The 27,403-nt window shown below is 38.4% G+C and overlaps 1 protein-coding gene across 1 annotated transcript in view; it reads left to right on the top strand.

The window, feature by feature from the left end:
• TPRG1 (tumor protein p63 regulated 1) overlaps window positions 1-24,078 on the top strand; it is an 81,032-nt gene extending 56,954 nt beyond the window's left edge. The window contains exons 4-5 of the mRNA XM_049628417.1: window positions 9,764-9,917; window positions 23,629-24,078. Coding sequence (XP_049484374.1) covers window positions 9,764-9,917; window positions 23,629-23,823 — 349 coding nt within the window. The 3' untranslated portion in view covers window positions 23,824-24,078. The remainder of the gene's footprint in view (window positions 1-9,763; window positions 9,918-23,628) is intronic.
• Window positions 24,079-27,403: the final 3,325 nt, after the last annotated feature.

Genomic DNA, 27,403 nt, shown 5'->3' with positions numbered 1-27,403 from the left:
GGAGTTTCCTCAGAATTGCTTCCTTTATAATGTGGCGTTTTCCTTGGTAGCTTTGCAAGAGTTGCCCTCCCTTCTCTATACACGGAAGCCTCTTGGCATGGAAGGGCCTCGGTGTAGACCTGGCCTGCCAGCCTCTGCGACACGGTGCTTTCAGGGCACGATTGTAGACACCCTGCCACCAAAGGTACAGCCCCTTCTGTCCTGGGCATTTCTCTGAAATATGCCATTTTACGTACACCTCCCTTAAACAAACAGAAAACAGTTTAAGAGCTCAGTTTTAAATTTTTTTTTTTTCAACATTTTTTATTTATTTTTGGGACAGAGAGAGACAGAGCATGAACGGGGGAGGGGCAGAGAGAGAGGGAGACACAGAATCGGAAACAGGCTCCAGGCTCCGAGCCATCAGCCCAGAGCCTGACGCGGGGCTCAAACTCACGGACCGCGAGATTGTGACCTGGCTGAAGTCGGATGCTCAACCGACTGCGCCACCCAGGCGCCCCAAGAGCTCAGTTTTAAGTGATACAATTCAGAAATGTAGGTTAATGAAAGACAAAAGCAGCAGCCTGATCAATCTGGTCTGAGGGAATATTTTCTGTTTGATGTATACTTTTTACAGTAAAGACCGTGGGTTTACTTATTTAAAAAAATGAACATTACTGGAAGATCTCATGGGAGGAACATATATGATGTAGGCATGGACCCCATTCTTGGACAGCTCACAGTTCATTTGATGATATGAGGCAAATATACAGGATAATTTCATTTTGGGAAAATGATCACAAATGCTGAGAGCTCAGCTAGTTGAATTGTTTGGATGGATCATTGAGGACTTGTGGCTTTGAGTTTTGGAAATGAGTGCTGGAGCTGTAGTGCAAAAGCCTTGAATGACAGGCTGGGCAAGGGTTTCTGGATTTTAAAAGTAACAGGAAGCCCTTTTAGTTTTCTGAACTCTTTGAATCAGCATGGTGGTGAAAGGTAGAAGGTAGATTATTTCAGGTGAGGAGAAACTACAAATAAAAATGTAAGCTCTATAATGATTGTCTTTACTCAGGCTCACAAGGGGAACACACAGCTGGTCGGTGTAAATGTTTGTTTTTGTCTCTGCCCTGTACATCCACAGGGTTCCATGGAATTATGGGGGGCTGTGGAACCAGAGAGATCTGAATGTGAACCCTAGTTCTACCACTTACTACTTGATGGCTTTAGACCTCTCTGTGAAACAGAGATAATAAGCCAAACTTGTGAGTTTGTGTAAGGACTGAAATGTAGAGGTCTCAGCCTGCTGCTGCTACTAATTATTCTGGGCTCGGGTTGTGATGGATGGCAACATCTTAAATATGTAGTTCTTCATTTCCATGTAAAAATAATACATGCTCATTCCAGAAAGTAAGAAGCTTAAAAGAAGGAAAATAATCCTGTGGTGGCAACAATGTTAATATTCTAGTGTGTTTCTTTCCATCCTTTTTCTGGAAAGGAACAGGCTTACTGTTGTCCTTCTTGAGACCGCTCCTGATTTGCTTTGCTGTTTACAAGAGGAAGAACACAAGCTAGACCAGACAGGTCCTCACTGCCTTTCTCTTCCATCACTATACACACAGTCCTGCTTCACACCTTTACTCTGAGTACTTCTAGGAATAGGCAGACCCTACCAGCTATGTCACTGAATGTCCTCTATGTCAGTCCACGCTCTGACCTCCTAAACATGTCCTGAATGAATGAAGCCTTCTTTGGTTCAACCTTCAGCTCTAAAGTGTTGTTCCTGCCTCTGAGTCCTCATTACAATTTTATCTAGAGCATTTTCTCTAGACTCTATTGAGAAATACTAGCAGGGATTTGCTGATGATGTTGCTACTCAGAGTGATTGTTATGTATTGTGAGAGTTATATTCTAAACAGTTTGAAGGAGAAATCAGAATTTAAGACTCCTTGTACAGAATATGACAGTGCTAGCCTAGCAGAGTATGAACTTAAGGATGGCAAAATTTCATGTCCTCTCCATTGGTGGATAGGTGATGGTCATTATTGATTCTGGGATCTGATTTATTTCATTCTAACAGATAATAGGACTCCAAATGGACTTTCTCAAACATGAGCCATTTAGATGCCCATATAAAAGTTATTCACCATCAACCTTATTGGATTAACTGTCCACTTAAATGTCATCTGTGACACCAAAGCTTTTGCTATAAACTTCCCTTACAGGAAAGGGCAGGGGAAAGAGCATTGTTTTGTTTAATTATTTGTCCATGACTCCCAAAGTAAGGCATCCTGGGTTCCCTGTCAATAGAAGTTTAGAAAAAGCAAATTAGAAGACGAGCTGCTAGAGTCAGGAATGTTGATAGCAGAAAAAATGACAGCCTGACAATGAGAGAAGAGACAGCCAGTATACGAACTAAAAAACTTGGCAGTTAAGGGTCTTTTAGAGCTTGGGTAAATAGCCTTACTCTTCATGTACAACAGTTGGCTTTCATATAGGATAGGAAAATATTAGGATTAAGTGTTAATCTAGGTAACTTTTTAGACTTCATTCTTAATTTTAGTAAAATTAGGGGATCAAGGACATAAAATATAAATTATTAGTAATATATCCCTTTTAGGTCTTAAAATTCGGTTTGTGATGACTTTTATTTTTTTAATGTTTATTTTTGAGAGAGCGAGAGAGTGAGTGCACGCGCATAAGCAGGGGAGGGGCAGAGAGAGAGAGAGGGAGACACAGAATCTGAAGAAGGCTCCAGGCTCTGAGCTATCTGCACAGAGCTGGACATGGGGCTCGATCTGATGAACTGTGAGATCATGACCTGAGCTGAAGTTGGATGCTTAACAGAGTGAGCCACCCAGGCGCCCCTGGGATGACTTTTATTAAGCTATAAAGGAATTCATTATTTTTAATATAATCTGTTTGAAAAATTAAGTATGTAAGTTTTAGAATGATTTCTATCCAGAGGTGCCTGGGTGTCTCAGTTGGCTGTGTGCTTCAGCTCGGGTCATGGTTTTGCAGTTCACAAGTTCGAGACCCGCATCCAGCTCTCTGCTGTCATCATGGAGTAGCAGAGAGCCTGCTTGAGATCCTCTGTCCCCTTCTCTCTCTGCCCCTTCCCTGCTTGCACTGTCTCTCAAAAATAAATAAATGTTAAAAAATAGAATGATTTCTATCCAAATAATCCATTCATACCAGTTCTAGAAAATAAAATATCTTTGTATGTTATTTTACACACACACACACACACACACACACACACACACACACACACACAGAGTGAGTCCCAGAATCTTAGGTTGTACCTTTGGTTTGGACCTTAGTCTTCTTCACCTCGGCCCTGAACATGGCCCACCTCTCGGACAAACACATTTATGTTCCCAAGCAAATTGGGGTTCCTGGGTGGCTCAATTGGTTAAGCATCTGGCTTCGGCTCAGGTCATGATCTCACAGTTTGTGAGTTCGAGCCCTGCGTTGGGCTTTGTGCTGACAGCTCAGAACCTGCAGGCTTCTTCAGATTCTGTGTCTCCTTCTCTCTCTGCCCCTTCCCTGCTCACGCTCTGTCTCTCTATCTCAAAAATAAATAAACATTAAAAAAAAAGTTTTCCAACCAAATAAACATTTCTTTTAAGGACTTTCATCCTGGGAGATTCCATAGCCTTTTTCTGTAGTCCTTTTTATAAGTATTCATCCTACTTTCTCTGGGTTCTGCTTTTGGTTTAACTCTAGGTCTTTTATACTGTAATTTAAAATCCTTTCTTCTTCTAGGAGAAGAAAGATGGGGTCTCAGCAGCCATTTGAGAATTTCTCCATCACTCATTTATCCTTTGGCTTTTTGTCCAACTGGTATAATACAAATTATTTTGGTTCTTTTTTTTTCAGCATAGATATTAATTTATTGGGGGCAGAAAAGGAGATTAAAGATGACCTAATTCAACTACCTGGTTTTGTATATGGTCCTCTGGATCCCAGAGCGAAGAAATGGTTCAAATTATCCAGCAAGTTAGTGGTAGATTTAGCCTTTGGACCCAGGCCTCCTATCTGTCATCCAAGGTTTTTACTACTGTACCACATTGCCCCAGAATTTTCTCTTTAGGGACAATGCTGCTCTGTTTTATTTTATCACTTACTTCTTCCTCAAGTAATGAAACCCACAGAATTTCTTGGTTACTTATGCCAGTAAATGGTTAATCTCACTGAGCCCAAGGCCCTGGAAACTTCTGGGAGGGAGCCAGGTGAGCAAAGAGAGCAGATAAAGGCACCACCTGCCTATGGGTTAGAACAGCCTGGGGACACAGAGAGAATGTAAACACATTCTGCAAATCTTATTGTCTGACACTGTGCCAGCGTCTTTTGGGTTCTTGTCATGGAAAATATTTCGTCTGAGGTCATTCAATAAGCAGAAAGGAGCATTGAATACCCTCCAGGGTGCCAACTCAGTGCCCCCCCCCCTTTTGTCCAGATTAAATAAGCAAGGGACTAACATTTCATGGTTCTAGAAGGCCCGCCTTTCAACAATACAGGCTGTAAGGTAGAGAGAAAGGAGACATTAAGAAAATATATTGTGTTGTTCTGAACAGCTCTCTCCCCCTGGCGGCCTGCCCTCCTCCCCCGCGCGGCCTCCCTCTGTTTGCTCACCCATACTTACAAGCACACGCCCTGAGTTTAGAGCAAGAGTTAATGTCTGTGCTTCCTCATAAATCTCGGTTTGGTGCCTCGAGCTATGTTTTTAATTCTGTGGTGGAACTTTGAGATTTGAGATGAGTAGAAAGGAGGGGCAGCTGGTGGAGGTAATAATGGAAGCTGCCATTTCTGCTTCTGGAGACTTGCATCCTCATTCATGTCTCCTATCAGGTGGTTTTAAAGCCTTAGCTCAGCATCTTTGAGGGCCAGGATGGGAGACAAGTGGGAAGTCATGAGAAAGAATACCTATGTTGTGCTATGGCTGCGTTGTGCTATGCAGAAGGTTGCACGGCTTCTCTCTGAAGGAAGTAGAATGTGTGGAATGAGCAAATTAACCAAAACTGGTAACTGGTTGGCATAATTATCTGGTTCAGCTGAAAATTACTTCAAAGAGAGGTGTATTTCCTGTCAAAAATAATGTATTGTCTTCCTAAACTTGTTGTTGAAGAAAGTTTTTCCTCCATTCAGTTTGGAGCTCCTCTTTTTGGTGTTGCTCAAACATTTATTTTTCATGATTGATCCTTTGGTCCTTGGATGATAGTTTCTTCTGTATAAACCTCATTTCTTCAAGATGCCTTTGCTTTTTGTGGTGTAGAAGGCAAATCTGTTTGGCTGCTCTGATGGTTTAAAGTAGTAATTGCTTAAGTTTCCACCCTGGCAACAACCATATTTGACTCAAATTCTGAGTCTGAGTCACTGAGTAGAACCCATAATTAACAAGACTAAGGGAAGAACTCTGATCTTTGAAAATTCTGGTCTTTGGTTTATATATCTATAAAATGAAGAATTGGAACCACATCTCTTAAAGGGCCTTCCAACTCAAGACAGTCTAGGATCCTAAAAATCTCCAGCTGTTATAAACCCTCTTCTTCCACCAAGTTCTTAGGAGTCCTTATGGAGAATCTCCTTTACTTCTAGAACTTTCTAGGAGGTTTTTTGATTTAGCAGAAGTGAAGGGTACATTGATCTTCTTGCTTCTATTACTGTGGGAATGGAGGGCAGAACAAACTGGTTTCCTTGAGGGGAGAAAAATGGGAACAAAATAAATTGTAATAGGTAAACTTCTAATTCTATAATGAGGCTTGCGGTTTTCTATTTGTACCTGTTTGAGGTGTGCGAAAGAGATGATAGTAAAATAGGCCCAGAGATGATCAGCCCATGGGCTTCCAGAATTCAGAGACTGAGTCTTATTCATTTCTCTACCTGTGACAACACACTGCACGGAGAATATGTTGATTAAATACTGGAATTGAAGATAGACATCTTAGGACTGTTTCAGGGAATCACCTGTGAGGTGATTTAAAAGATTGTTCTTAACCTATTAGAAAACTTGTGCAGAGCTATGCTGATTCAGTCTGAAGAAAAAAGAGCTGTAGGGGTGTTTTAAGCTAAATGAAAGTCTCTCTGATGGATTTAAATAGGAAATTATATACACCGAAACATGATAAAGCGGAAGCCAAACACAAAAGTTTTCTGCGACTCAGAATCAGGCGGGGGAGGAGGGATCAATAGGTGAAGAAAACTGTAGAAGATTCCAACACCTTCTCTGTGCTAGGTATTTGCTTTTCTTGTTTTGTGTATGCAGGGATCATGGTATTTTTCCTCCCCTTTGTAATTCTGTTCTTCCAGTGGTTTGTTGACTTGGTGATCTGATTAAGCCTGGTCATATTCTTTATCTTATTTCCTGTTAGCTTCATTTATTTCTACCAAAGAAGTTGAAAAAACTGTTGTAATAGTTAAAAAAAATTAAAAATATAAAGTTTCTATCAGGACAAGTAAGCATTATAATGCACACTAGGAACTCAACATTTGATAGCTGCTACTATGCCTTACAGCATACAAAACACTTGCTCATCCATTATCCTCTTTTTCCTCGCGAAATGGTTATTACCCAAAGATCAGAAAGGTGCTGTGAAATGCCCAAAGCTAAGGTTTCCACTCAGTATGATTTGGAGAAGACACTTTGATTAACTTGACCATAGTGCTTAGTGAGAAAGATCAGTCTTCTTACCCTGATGACCTAACTTTTTTGTAATTTCCCTCTTCACTTCCAGGGCTACCTTATTTTCCTACAATCTCATAATTGATAATATCGAGCTTATATAAAAATCTACAGTTCCTTTTGAGACTGAGATTTCATTTCTGACCTTTAGCTAAGATCTCTAGACGGGCTTTTTGCCCACAGATGATGATGGTCTTCTTAGGGCAACTCTTTCAACTCTGTGTCGATTGGAAGTAAGGCTCTGTTGTGGAATAGCAGGACCATAACTTGGAATGTACTTTGTAGTGAGAGTCCAGAATGGTGAAAAGACCCCTAAATGAAGTCTTGGGAGACTAAGGCTCTCACCGGCTCACCTCTGTGTGTAGTGATGCTTTGGGAAAACCCTATTCCTTCTGTGTGCCAGTTTTCTCATCTCCAGAAAGACAGCACTGGGCTTTAGGTTCCAGGAGCCCTTCTAGCTCTCACGTTCTATAGTTTATAAACATTAAAATGTTATTCCATCATATGGTGGCTGATTTGGCTTTTACATGTTTGCGTAGGATCACAATAGGTGCTAAAGTTCCCTAGGAGTGATGGGACAATGCTTGGTATAGTCTTTGCAGCAGAAGGTGTGGTCAGGGGGCTAATTTGATGCCTCTAAACTACAAGAGCCATAACCAGAGGCTTCTTTTATGTACTGTATGTCCTTGACTGAATGCATGTTAGTAGTGTCATGACCACAGCCATCTATGTCATTTACACAGTTACCGAGGTCCTGAGATGTCACATGGAGACATGTTAAAGAACATGTGGTGAAATGGATTCAGAAAATGAAATGAGCTTGTCCATAGCGCCACAGCATTAAGTGTCAGAAGCAAGACTCTAATGCAAGACTATCTGACATCCTATTTTTTTGCATTTTTCACTTCACCGTTACCTCCCACAACATCTTGCATGGTGAGCATAAGTAACTAATGAAGCACTCCTGGTCATAAAGGCACCTGCGTTCTCCACAATTGTCCTAATGACACGGGATGGAAGAGGAGATGGTAGGTTTTCATAAACCTATGGTACTAAGGTCTTTGCCGAGAATACCTTTTTACCTTTGGAGAGACTTTTTAGTTGTAGATTTATCTTCTTAGGTATCACCATTGGAGCTCAGGAGAGAAAGTTGGCTGAACTTGTATATTTAGAAGTATGCTACATCTCTGAGAAATGTCATTGCCATGCTCAAATTGACTGGTTATTTAGAAATAGGGTCCCTCTTGAATTTCATGGTTAAACTTCATTTGAGGCTTCCCTAAGGTAAAATAATATAGAGTGTACTTCTTAGAGAAGCTATCTTGGCAGCTTTTCATCGCTTTTGGATAAAAGCAAAATTGCACCCAGCACATAAATTGACATATGAAGCAGTAAATGATTCCATTGTGCAAGTTGTCTTAATGGACTAAAGCCAGAATGCTCCATTAACCAGCATGCATAGAATAGTAATTGAGCTTAGAGTTTATTACCAGGCCAGGAAAAGAGAGAGAGAAAGAAAGAAAGAGAGAGAGAGAGAGAGAGACAGAGAGAAAGAGAGAGAGAAAGAAAGGAAAGAGAAAGAAAGAGAAAGAAAAAGAAAGAAAGGAAGGAAGAAAGAAAAAGAAAGAAAGAAAAGGAGGGAGGGAGAGAGAAAGAGAAGAAAGAAAGAAATAAAGAGAAAGAAAGAAAGAAAGAAAGAAAGAAAGAAAAGAAAAGAAAAGAAATGAAACAGAAGGAACATATTGGGGGGATGATAAATGTCAGAATAACAGCTGGGAAGGTGAGAGGTTAGAAAGAGAACTTTAGAGGTATATACAATATGTTTCTTTTCCACTTGTTTTTCTTTGTGGGTAAAGGATTAAGTACAAAAAAGGTTGGGTGTCAGCTTTCAAACATAATGATAAAAAATCTGAGAACAGAGCAGTAGAATGTGCCAGGTTCTTTTCTTACTTTCATTTTAGAAGAAGAATCTCAGAGATCAGCCAACCGGGAAGAAGGGTGGCATATGCATATGTGTGAGATTGTGTTTATACACATATCTACTTGGATAAACACACAGAAGCCACAATAGCATTCCCAAAGGAATTCCTTAATACAGGAAGTAACAGCTTTATGCAGGCACCACAATTAAGCTCTGGGTTTTCATTCTAGATCCCAGGATTTAATTTCTAGAAGAAATGAGAGCTCTGTGATGTTCCATGGGGCTGTTTAGAATTACAGGCAACTTAGTTTTAAAGCTCATTGAATGCAAAGCACCTGAGCTTGGCTTAACCTCCAGGGATCTCTTTGCATTCAGAGATGTCTAAAACCACAAACCATAAATTCTGATGGGCACATGTAAAAGAAGAGACCACAGGAATTACAATTCTGTTATTCAATGTGGCCACACTCTACTGCCACGACTTCCCTCCCATCATTCCCAAGCTTCCTCTTGCTTTGCACTTGGATTTACCAGATATCCAGGCCTGGGCTATACCCGTAAAGACACAATTTCTTTACGAGCTATGGTATGTATGTTGCTGCAATTTAGCTGGATTGAATGTGTACAGATAATAGAGAACCATGAGATATAAAAGCTGTGGCCACAGGCATTTTTTGAATTGGTCATTATCGCTCTTAAGGATCATCTATACACTACTATTCTTGAAGTCCCAGATCTTTTCTTGTGTTAACTGCTTTGTGGAAAATGAAGGTGCTGTCATTCCTCTTCTCCTTGCAACTGCCTGCCACCTTGACACATCCACTTCCTGACCCACCACCTTGACTCTTCCCTTTCCCTTTTTCTTCTAACCCTTACCATCAGAATATTGGCATGAGAGCAATATCCATGTTTCCATCCCTGGCCCCAGTCCTCAGCACCAGAGTCACATTTCCAAGTAGACATTTCCACATAGGATTCTCAATGACACCTTGAACTCATCATGTTTGAAACCAAATTTATCCTTTTATTCTTACCTCCCGAGTTTCTGGAACAATCAGTTAGTAGGCAAGTCACTCAGCATCATTATAAATCTGACTGAGACATCACGTGACTTTCCCATCCTTTTCTTTTTGTTTTCATCTAGTGCACATGGCTAATCTAAGGAAACTTGTTTCTCGTAGGAGACAAGGAGAAGGCCTTAGGATCTACTGGGGGAGTCTGGAACAGCAGTCCCTCTTATCTCGCTGGAACCCATGGTCCACTGAGGTGCCTTACGCGACCTTCACTGAGCACCCTATGAAGTACACCAGTGAGAAGTTCCTCGAAATTTGTAAGGTAGGCAGTTTGAGCCTCATTAGACTAGCTTTGATGGTGAAGTTATCTGCTTCTAAAATATGTACTACTCAAAAAAAAAGAAAAGTTAAGATACAGCCTGGGTTTATACAGATACAAATTTTAAAAGGTTTATAGGAATTTTTTAGTAAACAGTGGAGCTGTTTTATATATAAATATATGTATAATATTTATGTTAATCATATTGTGATGTTTCCACCTTGCTAATTTCTTATAAAAATTATAGTGTAATATTATTTAAAAATGGCAATACTTGTGTCTGTTTTTTGCCATACGTATAAATTTCTGTATGGGTACTTATAATTTTCTGTATGTAATTAAATTCTAATTATTTCATTCAAAAGAGTGTGGGTGGGATAGCGTGAAATATGAAGTCAGATATGGCTCTTGGTTATGTTTGTTACTTTTCTTTCTGGGGCCTTGGTAGTCTTATCTCTAAAATGGACATAATCAACACTGCCCTTCCTCCTAACTTCATTGGACCATTGTAAGGTTAAATTGAATATTGTGAATGTAAATGGTCCATAAACAGTAAAGCAATTAAGAGTATTTTTATGTCTTTCAATCTCATCTCCCCAAATAGATTTTATCAGTGACAGGGAAAGTCCTTCTACTATTTTTTTTTTTTTTTTCATCTCCCCTAGGGAAACATAGGCAGTGCTAGGATACTAGGTAGGCAGGCAGTGCTAGGATACTAGGTAGGCAGGAAGTAAAATGGTTGGAGCTGTAGATGCAGAGAAAGATTAAACTTTATATTTTCAACACATATACACACAGGAGTGTGTGTATAGGCCTAGAAATTCTTGCCTTCTCTGTCCTTTCTATGTTTACCTTTATATGCTGTCATTTACTTCCAAATATCATAACTCTCTGTTTCTTGTAAATTCAAAAGATAACAATATATACCTAAAATCTTTCTGTGGTTGGATGGCATGCATTGCAGTGGCTGCATGATTTTAAACACACTATTCATGCAAATATGTATATGTATAAAAATATTTTTAATTGGTAAGTCTCCTATTTTAAAAATGATTTGAGGCAAAACGTGACTAGAAGATAAATGGAGTCTTAATTTCACCTAATGTATACTTGAAGTTGGATTAAATCCCTTCTGCTATTAGAAAGGACAGTGGTCTTCTCAAGATTTATGTAAACATCCTCAGGGGCTTATGGCCTCAAGGTTTACTTACCTCTGGCTCCAGGCTATTGCAGGCACTAAATTAGTTCATTGTATGGATCTTGTGATAGCCCAATTTTATAATGCTGCAGCCCAGGGTCCAACTTCAGCCCCTAGCCTGACTCTACCACCCAAAAGCAACAAAAGAGAACAAAATGAAAACCAATGACAATAATACAACACTTACACAAAGGCATTGATGTGAGAGTAGACTCCATGAGGCCTTTGGGGAGATGGAGTGAGAATTTTTTAAATCATGATAATGGGCCCAAATTTCACATGGAATATCAGCTCTCTCTGTTTGTAAAAGACCTTATTAATAATAATGCATTATTAATGCATTGCTTTATAATCCTCTCTCTGCTCCTCTGGATCCTGTCGTGCTCCTCCCCAAATATTTTGTCTCCCTCCCTCTCCTCCTCCTCCTCCTCCTCCTCCTCCTCCTCCTCCTCCTTCTCCTTCTTCACAGTTCAGAGTATTTTATCTGTTTGTGTGTGTGTGTGTGTGTGTTTTTCTTTCAGACACCTGGTAATAGAACTCAAAATGCTTGACAATGTATTTTTTCGAAAGCCATTTCCCTCCTCTAAAGGAAGTCTTGTTTTTGCCATTAAAATAACATATATTTTTGCATTAATAGTAATTGTATCATATTGTAAGGTAAAATAAATACCAAGTGACTTGGTTATTACACCCATCACTTCCTGAGCCAAGTCCCCTCTTCCTTATACTTGATGCATTAAGTACTTATTCCCTGAGTGTCCTTGGCTGGAAGATATTCAGAGTAAGGGATTAAAGAACAAATTCTATTAGCTACAGAGAAATGGCACTGCATTACTCTTAATTCTTGATGGTACTTTGTTTTATTCTGATACATATAAATACAACCAAATAAATTTATTTGTTTATTTAGGTATGTATGTATGTATGTATTTATTTATTTATTTATTTTTATTATTATTATTCTTTTTTACATTTATTTTTGAGGGACAGAGAGAGACAGAGTGTGAGCAGGGGAGGGGTAGAGAGAAAAGGAGACACAGAATCCGAAGCAGGGTCCAGGCTCTGAGCTGTCAGCACAGAGCCCAACACGGGGCTCGAACCCACGAACTGTGAGATCATGACCTGGGCAGAAATTGGATGCTTAACCGACTGAGCCACCCAGGTGCCCCAATACAATCAAATAATTTTAAAAGGAAGATAAGAAATAAAATGTTGAAAGGAGGATAGAATCATTATTCCCCCAAAACCATGACTGTGGTTAATAGAACATAGAATTAATTAATGTAGAAAGGTAAAAGGAAAACTCAGTGTTTGTACTGCTCTTGTTGGATGGGAGTAAGAATATCTTGCGTGCGTGCGTGCGTATGTGTGTGTGTGTGTGTCACAACAAGTGTGGATGTGAGCATAATGAATGCTTGTTCAGTTGGTTAGTGATTTTAAGTCAATAAAACTGTTTTGTGGATCTGTTAAGTATATTTCCTTCATGGCTTTTCTCCTTAAACTATTTTTCCAAAGCTTTCCCCCCCCCCCACCCCGGCAACAGTCTGGCCAAACTATTTGGCCAAATAGTTTGCCAAACTATTTCTTATTAAAGGCCACCCCAAGTCCCAACTCTTTCTGAAAACAAGTGATCTCCATCTGTGATGTGAGATGATGAGTACTCTGATCCAGTTCTTTGAGTCTTAATTTCTCTTTTGTTGTTCGGTTTTATGTCACAATATTATTTGTGTTTATGATATTTTCCAAAATTGGCTTTGATTAATACTCAGTTATATTAATTTAAAAGAATAAATAAGAAGAAAGACAATTCTGTGGATATAGAATTCCTTTTATATGGGTATTTTGGCATAACATAAGATTTTAAAAGGATGATACAAAACTAGTTTTTCCATTTCCCTTATAAATGAAATGGGAAAAAAGTAGAAAATATGGGAAAATGCATAACTAAATCAAATACCTGAAGCAATTTAATTCAGTTTAGCAAATCTATTATGGTATAGGAAAATAAATCCTGTAGAGCTGGGTTACACATAGTAAAAATTTCCAAATTATTTACAATCTGATGCCATAACTTATTTTTAAAAATATACTTAAAATCCAAATTTATTCTGACTCAGAGTCTTTTCTTATAAAGCACCTGGAATCTCTTTATTCAACAAATATCTTCTGACACCTACAAAGTAGAGGTTTATTGTTCAGGATACAAACATAAATGAGATAAAATTTATGTCTTTGTGGAAGGCACTGTTGAATAGAGGAATAGATAAAAATGCAAAGATTTTAAAATGAGCACTAAATTGACTAAATCAGAAGTTAAATCCAATGAAGAGATGTGGAGGCACATGAAGGTACAAGGAGTGTTCTTAGACACAGAGTAATTTATTGTAGCTGGAGTTTAATCTTACATATTCCCCTTCATGATCATAATGACTCAAATAATAGGTATAAGGGCTTAAGGGCAGTAGGAATGGAGAGAAGATAAAGATATGTTGAGATACTCAAGATACAGGATTAATGGGAGCAGGTAATTTACAGGATATAGTAGGTGGAGGAGAAAAAGATGTTGAAGATGGTGTGGTTTTTGGCTTGGGAAGATGGTGACTCCATTGATTTGAGTGGGGAAAACTGAAAGAATAGGTTTGGACATGTTGGTTTGACATGTCCATGGAACATGAGATTGGGTTAGTTGTCAGGCAGTTAGAAATTTAGGTCTGAAGCTCAGGAGAGAAAGCTTAGCTGCTGATAGAGGTTTCAGACCATACACCTTTGGATCAAAGCTGAGTCATGGGATTGGTTGGTCAGGCACGTACCATAGGAAAGAGTATTAATAAACACATTAATTGCATTCAAATTCAAATTCGTATTATCTTCAAGTCTCCTAAAGTAATCTAAAAATTACTATCAAATTTATGCAATACAGTATCAAAATACATTATTTTTTCCTTTTATTCTTCTCACTAACTCTATAGCACTTTATGTCTGGCAAATATGATGGTCAAATGGCCTCTTTCCAGACATTCTTGCTTATCTCTCAGCCTCACCAACCTATTCCAATCTCTGTATGCATATACTTTGCATTACTCATATAAAACAGTTGTGAGAATAGGAAATAATCATTTTTTGGCATTGACTTTCTTGTTACAAGACATAAAAATAATCTCATGTAATATTATGTAATCAGACTATATTTATTGATTACAGTTTACATGTTTTCATGTAATTCAACTAACAAAAACCCTGTGAGGTCAAGATAGCTATCTCTGTTTTTAAAATGAGGGTACTTAGAGTGATTAAGTGAATTGACTAAGGTATGAAAATAAACTAGCTCCCTTTCCACACCCAAATAATTTGTAAATAAGCAGGAAAATGGACATGAGCTTGAAGAAATTGTGTGTGTGTGTGTGTGTGTATTCATTGATGTGATATGTAATGTGATATATTTCTGACAAAACTTGATTATCCTCAATTGTTTCACATACTTTTTATTTATAATTTGTAGTCTCATCTCCCCTGTTTTAACCATTTTCTTGCTGGGTTCTTAGGATGTGTGGAGAGTCTTGCTGGAAGGGACTAATGACTGAGCCCAGAGCTGGTAAATAACAGTGAATGGTCATGAATGCTTTATAACCAAATCAAAATGATCTACAGTCCAATCCTTTTTACTCTTTTCTGGCATATTTACCCTTTTTTTCAAGGGAATTATGAAAGTGAACCAACGTGTTAGCAATTAAATGTAACTTTCGTTTCCCTTCACATCATTTTGACAAATACTCATTGAATACCCACCTAGCTACATGCTGAGCAACGTGCTAGTAAACTGGGATACTGAGAAGAATAAAACAGATTTTGCCCTCCAGACACTTACAGAGTACAGGGAGAAGGTAAAAAAAAAGTAATTAACAAATTATAATTTAATATGCTAAGAGTGTTAATAGAGTGGGATTCACAAGGTTCTATGGGAGCCCAGAAGAGGGAACAAGAAAGTCCAAAAGCTAACAGGTATAATGATATCTGAAGTGAAACTCAAAGTATGAGTGATTTAAGCATCAAAGGAGGTGGGGGAAATACATTTTAAATAAAAGAAAGATGGTTGGAACCTGCAAATTACAAAAGTACATGAAATGTTCTTGAATAAAGAATAATTCATTTTAGCTAGAATTCAAAGCATGTGTATGTACGCATATGTGTTGGCAGGGGAGAGTTGGGGAATGGAATAGGAAGAGGGTGCAGATTAGGATATATAGGAACCTCTCTTGGAGGAAAGAAGTTTCTGCCTCATCCTCCTTTTTCTCTCTACATACCTGAACATACCACAATCAAGGTGTCTCCGTAAAGATAATTCCAGGTAAAATATGTCAGGATGATATAAACATTCTATCCAGCTGTGTGACTGTTCAAGTGGTTTCCAGTACTGGGTATTGGATGGATTTATTCTTTATCTCCGCATGCTTCATTTCCTATAGAGCAACACTGAAACCTATAGCCTGAAGGTTTGGAAAACCTGCTCAGCTGAGGAATGCACGCCTGCAGGCATGAAACCTGGTCTCTTTACCCAGTGTAAACAGGAAGCAAGTTATGGTTGTAATAAGGAAAACTGAGACTCTGGGCAGTGAACTGCTGGCAGACAGCACCTGAAGTAAACCAGGAGTGCAGTCACTCATGGTAAATACTTGCTGTAAAGTCCATAAGAACGTTCAGCACTCCCCCCTACCTCCAACGAACGCACCCACCCACCCACACACACCACTATACTTTACCCTAACCAGCACACAGCTCCTATGTAATCAGAGTTGTTAAAACTTGACCCTCTGTTTTCGAGACTGGAATAAAAGAAGGAGCCAGGGGTGGGTGTATAAAAGCTTTTAGAGAAAAGTATGTGGCTGGTGGCATTCATATCAGATGACACCGCGTTCCTGTCACACAGACTGAGTTCAGGTGCTTGAAATGCTCAAGAGCCAGTTTGGGGACTTGGCCTTTTGTCTGCCTTTCCTTCAATGCACTGCTTGTCACTTTGTCTTCATGGTCCCTCCTCCTTTTAGAGGGAGCACTGAAATGACTAGAAATAAAGTGGCATCTGACTCTAATGAGATGCCAAGTTCATTGGGTATGAAATAGCATCGACTCTTTCTTTCCAGCACTCAGATTCTGAGGCCACGGAGGATTCTCATGAAATGAAGCTTATGATGAGGACTGGAGAAGCAGTCAGTAATCTAATCTAAAAGCATTTATTTATCTATGAAAAGGTATCCCGGCAGTCCGGAGGGTGTTGGCAATGGGAATGCTGTGGTGAATTACAGGTTGGTCTTTAAGAAGTCCTAGTTTGATGGCGATATTGTCAAAGATTTGTTGATAGTATTTTTGATTATTGGTAATAGGCTTCCTTAATGGCCTTTGCACTCTTACTCCAAATTCCAGCCTCATTTCATTCCACTTCCCCAACTCTTCCTAAAATACATGAATATGTATACCTGCACATGTGAGCTTATGGACAAACTCTCCATTCATTAAAGTTGGTTTAATCTTTACAGCCACCCTCTGTACTTGATGCTATTAATATTCTTTTTTTGTGTGGAAAAGGAACTATAAAATTTAGAGAGGTTGGATAACTTGCCCAGAGTCACACAGCTAATGAGTGCCATATCTGCAACTTAAGACCAGATCTGTTTGATCTCAATACCCATGTTATATCATACATACTTCCTTCAGTTCAGTGCTTTTCAACAGGGGATGATTTTACCACCCTCCCATCCCCCTGCCGGGGTGGCATTTGGCAATGTCTCAAGACATTTTTGATTCTCACACTTAGGGTGAGGATACTATTGGTATATGGTGGGTAGAGGCTAGTGAGGCTGCTTAACATCCTAAAATACAGAGGACATTGTCCCCTGTCGCAAAGAATTATATGCCACAAGATAGCAATAGTCCTAAGGTAAGGAAACTTTGGTTCACTTACATAGACAAACAGCCACACTTGTGACTCTAATTCTTAGAAAACTGGATGAAATATTTAAATGGAGATAAAAGTGAAATGCAATAGAATAAAATATTAATTTTTGCCTTGAGTATACAAGAAGGCATTGTGAGAGAGAGGGTATTTGAGCTTGGTTTGGAAGGATGAATAGGAGTATAGACAATATAGATCTTTGTGGATTGAGTAGGCCCTATGCATCTTACGCCAAGTCAGAGCTAGAGGTTGCTAGGCAAGCTTAGTACGGTGTTTTTCAAAAAAATTTTTTAGAAGCATAAGACTTTTAAAAATAAAATCTTGAAATTGAAATATGTAAAATGGTTAAAAATAGAGCAGATCTAATTGGTATGATTGCAGGGACTGGAGGATGTTACCTGCTTGGCTTCCATATCTTCTCCCCAAACCCTCAGGAATATCTGTCATCCCAACATTGTTAATAACAGCATTTCCTTTCTTTTGAAAAGAATCTTTGTCTGGATGATAAATTATATGGTCATCCAACCTATGAAGAAATCTAGTGTTCAAAGGAACATGTTTTGAAAATCATTGAGTACAATTTTTTCCTATCCCTTCTTAAAAATAAGGAACACAAATCCTTTTCTAAATAGTATAATTTTACTGCTCATAATAGCAGTATATTATAGAAAGAGGACTTTAACACACTTAAGTCAGGAGACTGGGATTCCAAGCCTTTGCTCAGTTGCTTATTAGTGATTAGCCATTGGACAAATCTCTGAAACACTTGGACCCTCAGTTTACCTATTAGATCCCCTATGCATTGTCCCCGATGCCTAGCATCTTGTCCAACAAAGCTTTCTGAATTTGTGGATTTCTAACCCCTGCCCTATAGTCTATCTTGTTTATACTTTATGAATATTGTTCTTGACTATAGGATCTATAATTACTATTTTGGAATTGTTAACTATACATGTGGTCTTATCATCTGTTTATTTCCTCATGTCCCATGCTCATGTATCCAATTGGCCATTAGAAATTACTAAGAGGCTTACTGGTTAGGCACATCAACCACGTCTGGAACAGAATCCTTGCCCCTTGCACCTCACCACTTCCAAGTCCTTCTGCCCCAGGCTTTCCCAACCCAGTAATGATATCACTTTCTATCCAGTTGCTCAGACCAAAAATCTAGGTGTCATCTTTGAGTCCTCTGTTCTTTTCATCCCTTATATTTACTCATGCCAGCAAGTTGTATGGCTCTACCTCCAAATAATATCCCTAATTTAACCAGTTATGTTCTCCACTTCTCTCCTGATCCAAGCCACCATCATCTCTTGCCTGGACTACTGAAGTGATCTTCAAACTCCTCTTATCTTCTGGCTTCTAATCTTGACCCTAACAGTAAATTTTCCATACAACTGTCAGGATTATTAAAAACAACAACAACAGCAACAACAAAACATACATCATTGAACTTATTTTTAAAATCACTTCAATCCAGAGTCCTTAATATGGCTGACAGGATGCTTTGGGCCTAAGATTTCATTTCTATCTCTTTTGATCACTATATTCTAACTACACAGGCTCTTCCTCTGTTTTCCTCAGAAGAAAACTGAACAATGGCTAAATTTGCAATGGACAAAAATCAACTTTTTACAGATCTTTTTTTTTTTTAATCTTTATTTATTTTTGAGAGACAGAGCATGAGCGGGGGAGGGGTAGAGAGAGAGGGAGACACAGACTCTGAGGCAGGCTCTAGGCTCTGCGCTGTCAGCACAGAGCCCGACATGGGGCTCAAACTTATGAAATGTGAGATCATGACCTGAGCCGAAGTCTGATGGTTAACTGACTAAGCCACCCAGGTGCCCCCAAAAATCAACTTTTTGATTTAATTTAATTATATGGACGTGAATTCATTCAATGACAATTTTTTCAGAAAAAAAAATAGACAGTAATACTTGTATAACTTTGATATAGGTTCATATTAAAAATATAGAGATAAGAGAAACAAAGTAAAGGTGTCATCTTGTACCTGTTTTTCTTTTGCATTTATCTCCTTGATCAATTGAAAACTTCAAGAATCTTGGGGAACTAATATTTAGGATTTTCTTTCAATCTAGAGTTTAAAGGCTTTTTATTTTGAAATAATTTTAGGCTTACAGGAAAATTGCAAAGATAGTAAAGTTTCCATGTACCTGGCATTCAAATTATTCTAACAACTTACATAATAACTATAGTAGAGTTATCAAAACCTGAAAATTAAACATCAATAATAAGTAAACTACAGGCCTTATTCAAGTTTCACTGGTTTTTTTGTTTTGTTTTTCCTAATGCCTCTGTCTGTCCCAGGATCCAGTTCAGGATTATGTATTACATTGAGTTGTTCTGTCTCTTTATTCTCCTCTGAACTGTGACAGTTTCTCAGTCTTTCTTCTGTGTTCATGATCTTGGCACTTCTCATGAATACTGGTCGGTGTTTTTGTAGAATGCTTCTCAATTTGGGTTTGCCTGATGTTTTCTCATGATTAAATTGAGGTTTTTTTTTTTTTTTTTTTTTTTTTTTTTTTTTTGAGCAGATACTACAGAAATGATTTATGTCTTCACTGCATCATATTGTAGGCTTATGATGCCTGTGTGTCTTATTACTAGCAGTATTAACATTGATCACTTGTTTAAGATAGATTTAAGATGTATGCTGGATTTCCCCTCTGCAAAGTTAGTATTTTTCCCTTTATAATTGATAAATATCTTGGGGGAGATACTTTGATACTCAACCCATGTTTTTTGAAATTATAGTGTCTGAGTGGAACTTAATGTATCTGTTGGCATCCCGGGAACTCTGTTACTTTTAAAAAGCTCATATCAGAGTCAAAAAAATGTTTTCTGGAGTCTGTGATTTGTATTAAGGAAATTGGCATTCCAAATATGGAATTGAAGGGAATAGAACTAAGAAAGTTAAAGTCTTGGGGCACGTGGGTGGCTCAGTAGGTTAAGTGTTTGACTCCTGATTTTGGCTCACATCATGATCTTGTGGTTCATGAGTTCATGCCCCCCATTGGGCTGTCACCACAGAGCCTGCTTGGGATTCTGTCTCCCTCTCTCTCTGCTCCTCCCCCGCTTGCTCTCTATCTCTCAGAATAAATAAAAATAAACTTGAAAGAAAAAAGTTAAAGTGTTTTTGCCTATAAATAATGAAAATATTTGTACCTATAAATAATATGCTTTATAAAATGCTTTTGAATAATTCACTTAAATTCATGCAACAATCTCCTGAGGCTGACATTCAGGGAACTCTGTTACTTTTAAAAAGCTCATATTAGAGTTAAAAAATTATATGAATGATACAAATGATAAAAATTGTACAAATCTCATGAGGTTGGCTTTTACTATCACTATCATCACCATTATTAGTTTCCCTTTTCAGATCTAGAAACTAAGGCTCAGTGAGATTGTATGGTTTTTCCAAACTCTAACCGTTAGTAACTGATAGGGCAAGGAAGCATACCTGGCCCTATGCATCTATGCCAAGCATTTTCCCACTATACACAGTGATGGAATATATGTGGTTAGATAGCAGTGAGTTCCCCATCATTGGATATGTCCATGTCCAGGGATGTAGTTTTTTGGTGAGGATGTGTCAAGGCAAAAACAACAGATGAATGGCTAGAATTGATAAGCTTAAGGTCACTTCTAACCTTGAGATTCCATGATTTTCAACTATAATGATTCAATGCCTATGTTATTAACTTATTCTGTCCTTTTTGATTTTCTCTTTTGGAAGTTGAAGAAAAACCACTTCTTTCTGCTTTTCTTATTCAATCAGCTAAAGCACTGGTGGAAGTAGCTGAAAGGAAGGATGTCTTTCCTTCCAGAATCCCCAGGCTGTTATGACTACAGTTTGTATCACTCAATGACAGCAATGTTTAGATCTCCAAGAGGATGCTGGGACTGCAAACGAATAATAAGAAGTGTCTTCTGTCTGTCTTCACTTCTACAGACTGAAGCTCAAGCAAAACCCTACTTCTGTGTTGGTTTACATTATTTAGCCTCAGTGAAGTGAGTTTATTTATTTTTTAAGCTTTTTTTTTTTTTTTTGGAGAGAGAGAGAGAGAGAGGGAGAGAGGGCTGGTGGGGGTGGGTGGGGGGGGGGGGGGGGGGGGGGCAGGGAGGGAGAGAGAGAGAATCCCAAGTAGGCTCTGTGTTGTCAGTGTGGAACCTGTTGTGGGGCTTTATCTCTCAAACTGCGAGATCATGACCTGAGCTGAAATCAAGAGTCAGATGCTTAACTGACTGAGCCATCCAGGTGCCCTCTGAGTTTATTTATTTATTTGTTTATTTGATGTTTTGATAATATTCAATTAGGTAAATATTACTTTAAAGAAAAGTAGAGAAATACATCTGTTTATTTTGAAAACCTAGAGATATTGAGGTACTCCAGCAAACTATATTATTTTCTCATCATAGCCACTAATTTTTGTTACTTATGACATTATCTAAAAAAAACCTCATAGATTTCAATGCTTTTCAAAAGAAGAAACTAAGACTCAAAAAGAGGAAATGAATTTACAATGCCACACAGGTATAAAATTATAGAAGTTTTATTTGCATGGCTTTTTTTCTTTTTCTTCTTTCTTTCTTTCTTTCTTTCTTTCTTTCTTTCTTTCTTTCTTTCCTTTTTTTTTTTTTTTTTTGTAGGGTTGCCAACTGCCAATAGTTGATACATTCTAATTTGTAAATGTTTTTTCCTTACTAATAAGGAAACTGAAACTGGAATGAAAAAGTAGTTTGCCCAGGGGCAATTTGGTATAAAATTAAGTATCCAGGATAAAATCTCTATGGAAAATTGTTATGGGGAAAGACTACAGGCTTCTCTTTCTTCACTGAAAGATCACTCTTATGTTAGTCCCTTAAAGCAAAGATTGGTCTCCTCTTGGAATCATGGGAAGAATAATGGACACTTTATAGAGGATGCTTAATAATTTGAATTGATATTGGAATATACTCTAATAGGAGTCTTAATTTAGGTTCACTAGTGAGCCAGTTGCCTAGGAAACAGATTTGGATCTCACTGTGAATAAGATTTTATTCCTAATGTTCTTTTTTACCATACTGCAGAAAGTGGAGTGACTGTGGGTAAGTCATTTACCTTCTATGAGCCTTGGTTTTCTAATATGGAAATGGTGATACCTTCTTTTACATACCTAATACATTTATGTTAGAAAGAGATCATGGATATAAAAGAGCTTGTTGGAAATAGAAACATGAACTTTTGTTTCATTTCCTTGCTTATATATGTTTATTTTTTTAATTAAAATTTCTTTACATTTATTTATTTTTGAGAGACAGAGAAAGACAGTGTGAGCAGGGGAGGGGCAGAGAGAGAGGGAGACACAGAATCTGAAACAGGATCCAGGCTCTGAGCTGTCAGCACAGAGCCTGATGCGGGGCTCGAACCCATGAACTGTGAATTCATGACCTGAGCCAAAGTCGGATGCTTAACCGACTGGGCCACCCAGGCGCCCCTATATCTCTGTTCAGAATGCTCCCTGAATTACCCTCCCCTTAACCCAATTCAACTTGGCTTGACCAAAATAAGGATTTTTTTTCCCTCATTTAACTTAAAAGTTCAGGATAGGCTGACCTAATAATTTGAATGATTTTGTCAATAATTCATCTCTCTCTGTATCTTACTTCTTCCACCTTCGTTGGCTTCATTCTCAGGTTCTCACTATGCATGGTAAAATGACCTCGAAAACCTCCAGGCTTTCTATCAGTTTTGCAACAACATTGGTCATGTGCCCTTACCTGCACCAATCTCTGTGACCAGAGAAATGGACTCCTCTGATTGCTTAGACCTGAGCCATATGCTAAAGTAGACTCCTCTTACACTATTTGGGCTAAACTGGAAGAGGGTGGTCCTCCAAAGAAATAAAGAGGTACTCGTATTGGAAGAAGAATCTTAAATGATTGAAAGGATGCTGGGTTGAATAGAAAAAACAGCTGCCAACCAAGCCCTCCCTAATTCCATTTCACCTATTGAAACTCTAGGAACCCTTTGATGATTGTCTCAAGAGTTTTCTTTTGAAGTCATTTCTGATCCTCTTCCTATGTATGATTTCCCCCTCTTTTGCATTCCTTTACCATCTTATTATGCCTGCTGTTCATTTTCATGAACTTTGTATAATGATTTACCAAGTTCATTTCTTAGATTATTAGAGTGTTACTCCTTTGGACACAGAGACTATATCTTACTTGTATTTAAATCTTCAGCAGCCAGCAGGCATCTGATTCATAATAGACTATCAGCAAATATTTATTAAGCTGACTACTAAATGCTGTACAAATTACGAAGGATGAAAAACAAACAAGATGAGGCAGATAATTTCATTATGTACATAATTTATTGACTGATTGATTTATTAAAAGACTAACAGAAGCAATGTTGACAATTCTGAGAAATGACATCTATGTAAGGAAATAAGGATAGCTACAGCCCCAGGACAGTGGTCAACTTTTGTGAGGACTGGCTAGGGAGGAAGTGTGTCTGGACCGACTCTGCATTTACTAACTCTGTGCCTTCTTTTCCTCTTCAGTTGTCTGGGTTCACGTCTAAACTTGTTGCAGCTATCCAGAATGCCCACAAGAATTCCACTGGATCTGGAAGAAGAAAGGGACTGATGGTGTTAACTGAACCCATTTTGATTGAAACCTACATGGGGCTGATGTCATTCATTGGAAACCGCAACAAACTCGGCTATTCCCTTGCCCGTGGGAGTATTGGTTTTTGAGACTCCTTCTGGCATTATAAGTATGCCATCCATTGATCTACCTTCATTGAAGATTCTGTTTCAGACCACCATATATTTGGACTGACTTAGTTCCTTTTAAATACTATTACATGGTATTGAACACTTAGTATCTTAGGAAATCTATAATCTTGATTAGACTGATAGATGCACACTTCAGACCTCATATAAGAACAACCAAATTTCCTAACCAGAAAATAAATGCTCTTAAGCTTATCAAATAATATTATCATTGAATACCTGATCATAAACTGAGGGCAGAGTCTCTGGCTTCTTGCTCCTCTGTCCTCCAAATGTAGGCATTTTTTGGATCTTGAGCTTGAGCCGTTTGATTCTGATGTCTTTCACTGGGGTATGACTATACTATTTTAGCTACTCTTTTTATGAGAATACCTTCCAAATCTGTATTTCCATCCCTGATACTTCTTCAAGATTTAGTTTTGTATTTCTGTCTGCTGATCATATATATGATTCAATGGCCACTCATATTCAGCATCTTCCAAATCCTGGGTTTCTCTGTGGCATTTTTAGGGTCCCAGTCATCATTCGTGAAATCCATCAGTTTTGATATATCTAAATTCCTTGCCAGATAATTTCATCTAGTATCTTTCTTAGTCGGTTTGGGCTGCTACTCCAAAATACCACAGACTGGGTGGCTTATCAACAAGAGAAATTCATATCCCACAGTTCTGGAGGCTTGAATGCACAGTTCAGGGTGCTGGCGCCTGGTCAGGTGAGGGCCCTGTTCCCAGGTGCAGACTTCTCGTTATATCCTCAGACAGTAAAGGGGCAAGAGGGTTCTCTTGATCTTCTTTTATAAGGGCATTAGTCTTATTCATGAAGACCCTGCTTTCATGACCTAATCACCTCCCAGAGGCCCTACCTCTTAATACCATCATATTTGGCCTCAAGATTTCAGCACGTGAATGTTGGAGCACACAAACTGTCAGACCATGGCAGGACCAAATGTATGTGTGGCTTAGCATAGTACCCCAATGCCCAGATGTCAACCTTAAAGTTCATTCTTCTTGAAAGTTTTTCGTGAACTCCTTTTCCTTTCCATATCCGCAGGTATATATTATTCAATCAAGTCTTTAATTCTGTTCACCTGGATGATTGTCATTGCCTTTTACTTGGAATCTTTGATCCGAGGCTGACACTGTTCTAATCCATCCTGCATTTGGTTGCCAGATTTCTAAAGCATAGTTTGGCCCTATCAATCCCTGCTCAAGAACTTTTAATGGCTCACTTTGTTTTGCATTTTTTTTGTTCAAACATTTATTTCATTTTCTTTTCCAATAGCAGACCCTTTCCTTCTATTGAAATCTGTTTTGGATGCCCAGTATGTGAAACAGATAGAAGTGAGGCCACCGAGATTGAGGGGGATATTGGAATGCTCCTGGCTTCTTCTTTTTTGGGTCTCAGAGGTACCTTCTGTGGAATGTCTCTGGGTCCCAGAAGGTATAGAGGAGCACATTTTCAAAAACACTGTCCTACCTTATTCTCTTTCCTTTGCTCTTTTATCTCATATTTTCTCTTTTTTTTTCTCCCCGACATGTCTCATTTTGAACACAAGTCAGGAGATATCTTAACTGTTTTCATCTCTTCAAGTTTCTTTTCTTTTTTAATTTTTTTGGTTTTATTTTCTATTTATTTTGAAAAGAAGCTTTGAATGATCAACACCATAAATATTATGATAATCAGCTTTTTAAGCATGTCCCAGGACCCAAAGTTGAGACACCTTGGTTGGTATTCACGTTAAAAATTCTACCTTTTTTTTTTTTTTTTTTTTTTTTTTGGTGGAGGGAGGGGTTGTGCAGAGTGTTTTTAAAGTCTTCTCTTCTAAAAACTTCCTCAATTTCAAAGATTTGTCCTCTGTTTCATTCACAAACATCAATTTGATGCAGGCATTCAAAACCCACACCTTGAATAACCATCATTTTATTTCGTCTTTGTCTTTGTTTACTTCCATTAGTGTTTCTCTCCCTTTCCCTCTTTCCCCTTCCCAGCACCCACTCCCCCCTCCCCATTGATGGCAAATATTGTTACAGTCCCCAAGGCAGGGAACTTCTATTCAGACTGTAAAAGGAAATGTTGAAATTCTTAGCTGTCCTGTCAACAGTAGTGGAATGAAAAGTCGTTGGATTGTTTTGGCAATGGTTCTAAAGCAGGCATAATTGGCAAATTATTATAACACTGCTGCCCGAAAATCTCTATTTGCCTCAAGATAGTGGCATTTGTTGGCAGAAGCATCTGAAATGTCCAGCACATTCTTTCCCATTACCATTTAAGGATCAACCTGACAATAGACTTCTTTCTGCACATTTGCCCCCCTTGTAACCGAGGACAGACTGTGTTTCCAAGTGACTCTCTAAAGGACACAGTGCAGCATCACCAGTGCAGAAGATGAGAGGAAGGAGGTATCTCTCAGCCCTGAGGTCCAGCCTCTAACAATAGGATAAGCATTTAATAATACCAAAGCTGTTTAATATGGAGAAGAACGAGCTCAAAGATAACAAGGGAATGCTTTTAACATTTCACAAAAACTGTCTAGTGGATAGCCCATAAACTGATACATAGGGCCTCAGTAGCAGGTTATGACCAGAGGGTGAGAAGATTTAGGAATTTGGAAGGCAGTTCAAGATAAGAGAGAACTTCTTATAGGTAGGAATGTAAAAAATGGAATGGGTTGCTCCTTGGAATAGTGAGTCCTTCATCCCTTGATGTGTTCAAGTCAGGACTAGATAAAGTAGATAGAATTGTGTATGGGATTGATAGATGGGTGATTGATATAATACTTTAAGGCTAGAGACCTTATGATTTTCCAAATAACTGTTGCTAATGGTTAGACAATTAAATCAATTTGATTTTTTTTCCTTTGGAAATAACTGAATCAGCCATATGAGACCTTAGAAAATTACCTCAACTTTCCCAGGATTTAATTTGCTCCTCTGTAGAATGGAGACAATGATACCTTTTCTTCCCACTTCATAAAGATCTTGTGAGAAGAACTCAATGAAATAAGGTTAAGTTATTGTATTAAATAAAAAGCATTGAGCACATGCCTGTAGAGTGATATGACTTGGAAGCAGAACGTAGGACATCTTAAGGCAACTATATTTAGTTATCTCAGAATTTTTTTGGTCACTATGGACCTACTGCCCACCATTCTTGCATCTGACGCTTGGTGTTCTCACTTGGGTTTTAAGCTCAACAGGACATACAAACTGCAAACAAGGGGACCTAATATATGCTCGGGCTTTTCATTCAGACTGGCATCTGAGCTACACCAATAAAGTTTCCAAAAGAGACATCATACATTTGGTTGGGAATAGGATAATTTACAAGAGGCATGAAGTACCAGGTATATCATCATAAAAATTTTATGGTTGGTCATCCTGTTTATCTGATCTTTATCTCATTCAGGAAATCCCACTAGAAAATACCCAATATGTCACCTTTCAAAAACTGCTTGAGCATCTTTATTGACAGATTGTTCAAGGTCTCCTGATACGTCTTGGGCAGTTCTGATGGTTAGAACATTCTCTTTATGTTGATTTAG

This window comes from Panthera uncia, chromosome C2 (assembly GCF_023721935.1).
Source record: "Panthera uncia isolate 11264 chromosome C2, Puncia_PCG_1.0, whole genome shotgun sequence".
Lineage (NCBI taxonomy): Eukaryota > Metazoa > Chordata > Mammalia > Carnivora > Felidae > Panthera > Panthera uncia.
This window is presented reverse-complemented; position numbering and strand designations above follow the sequence as displayed.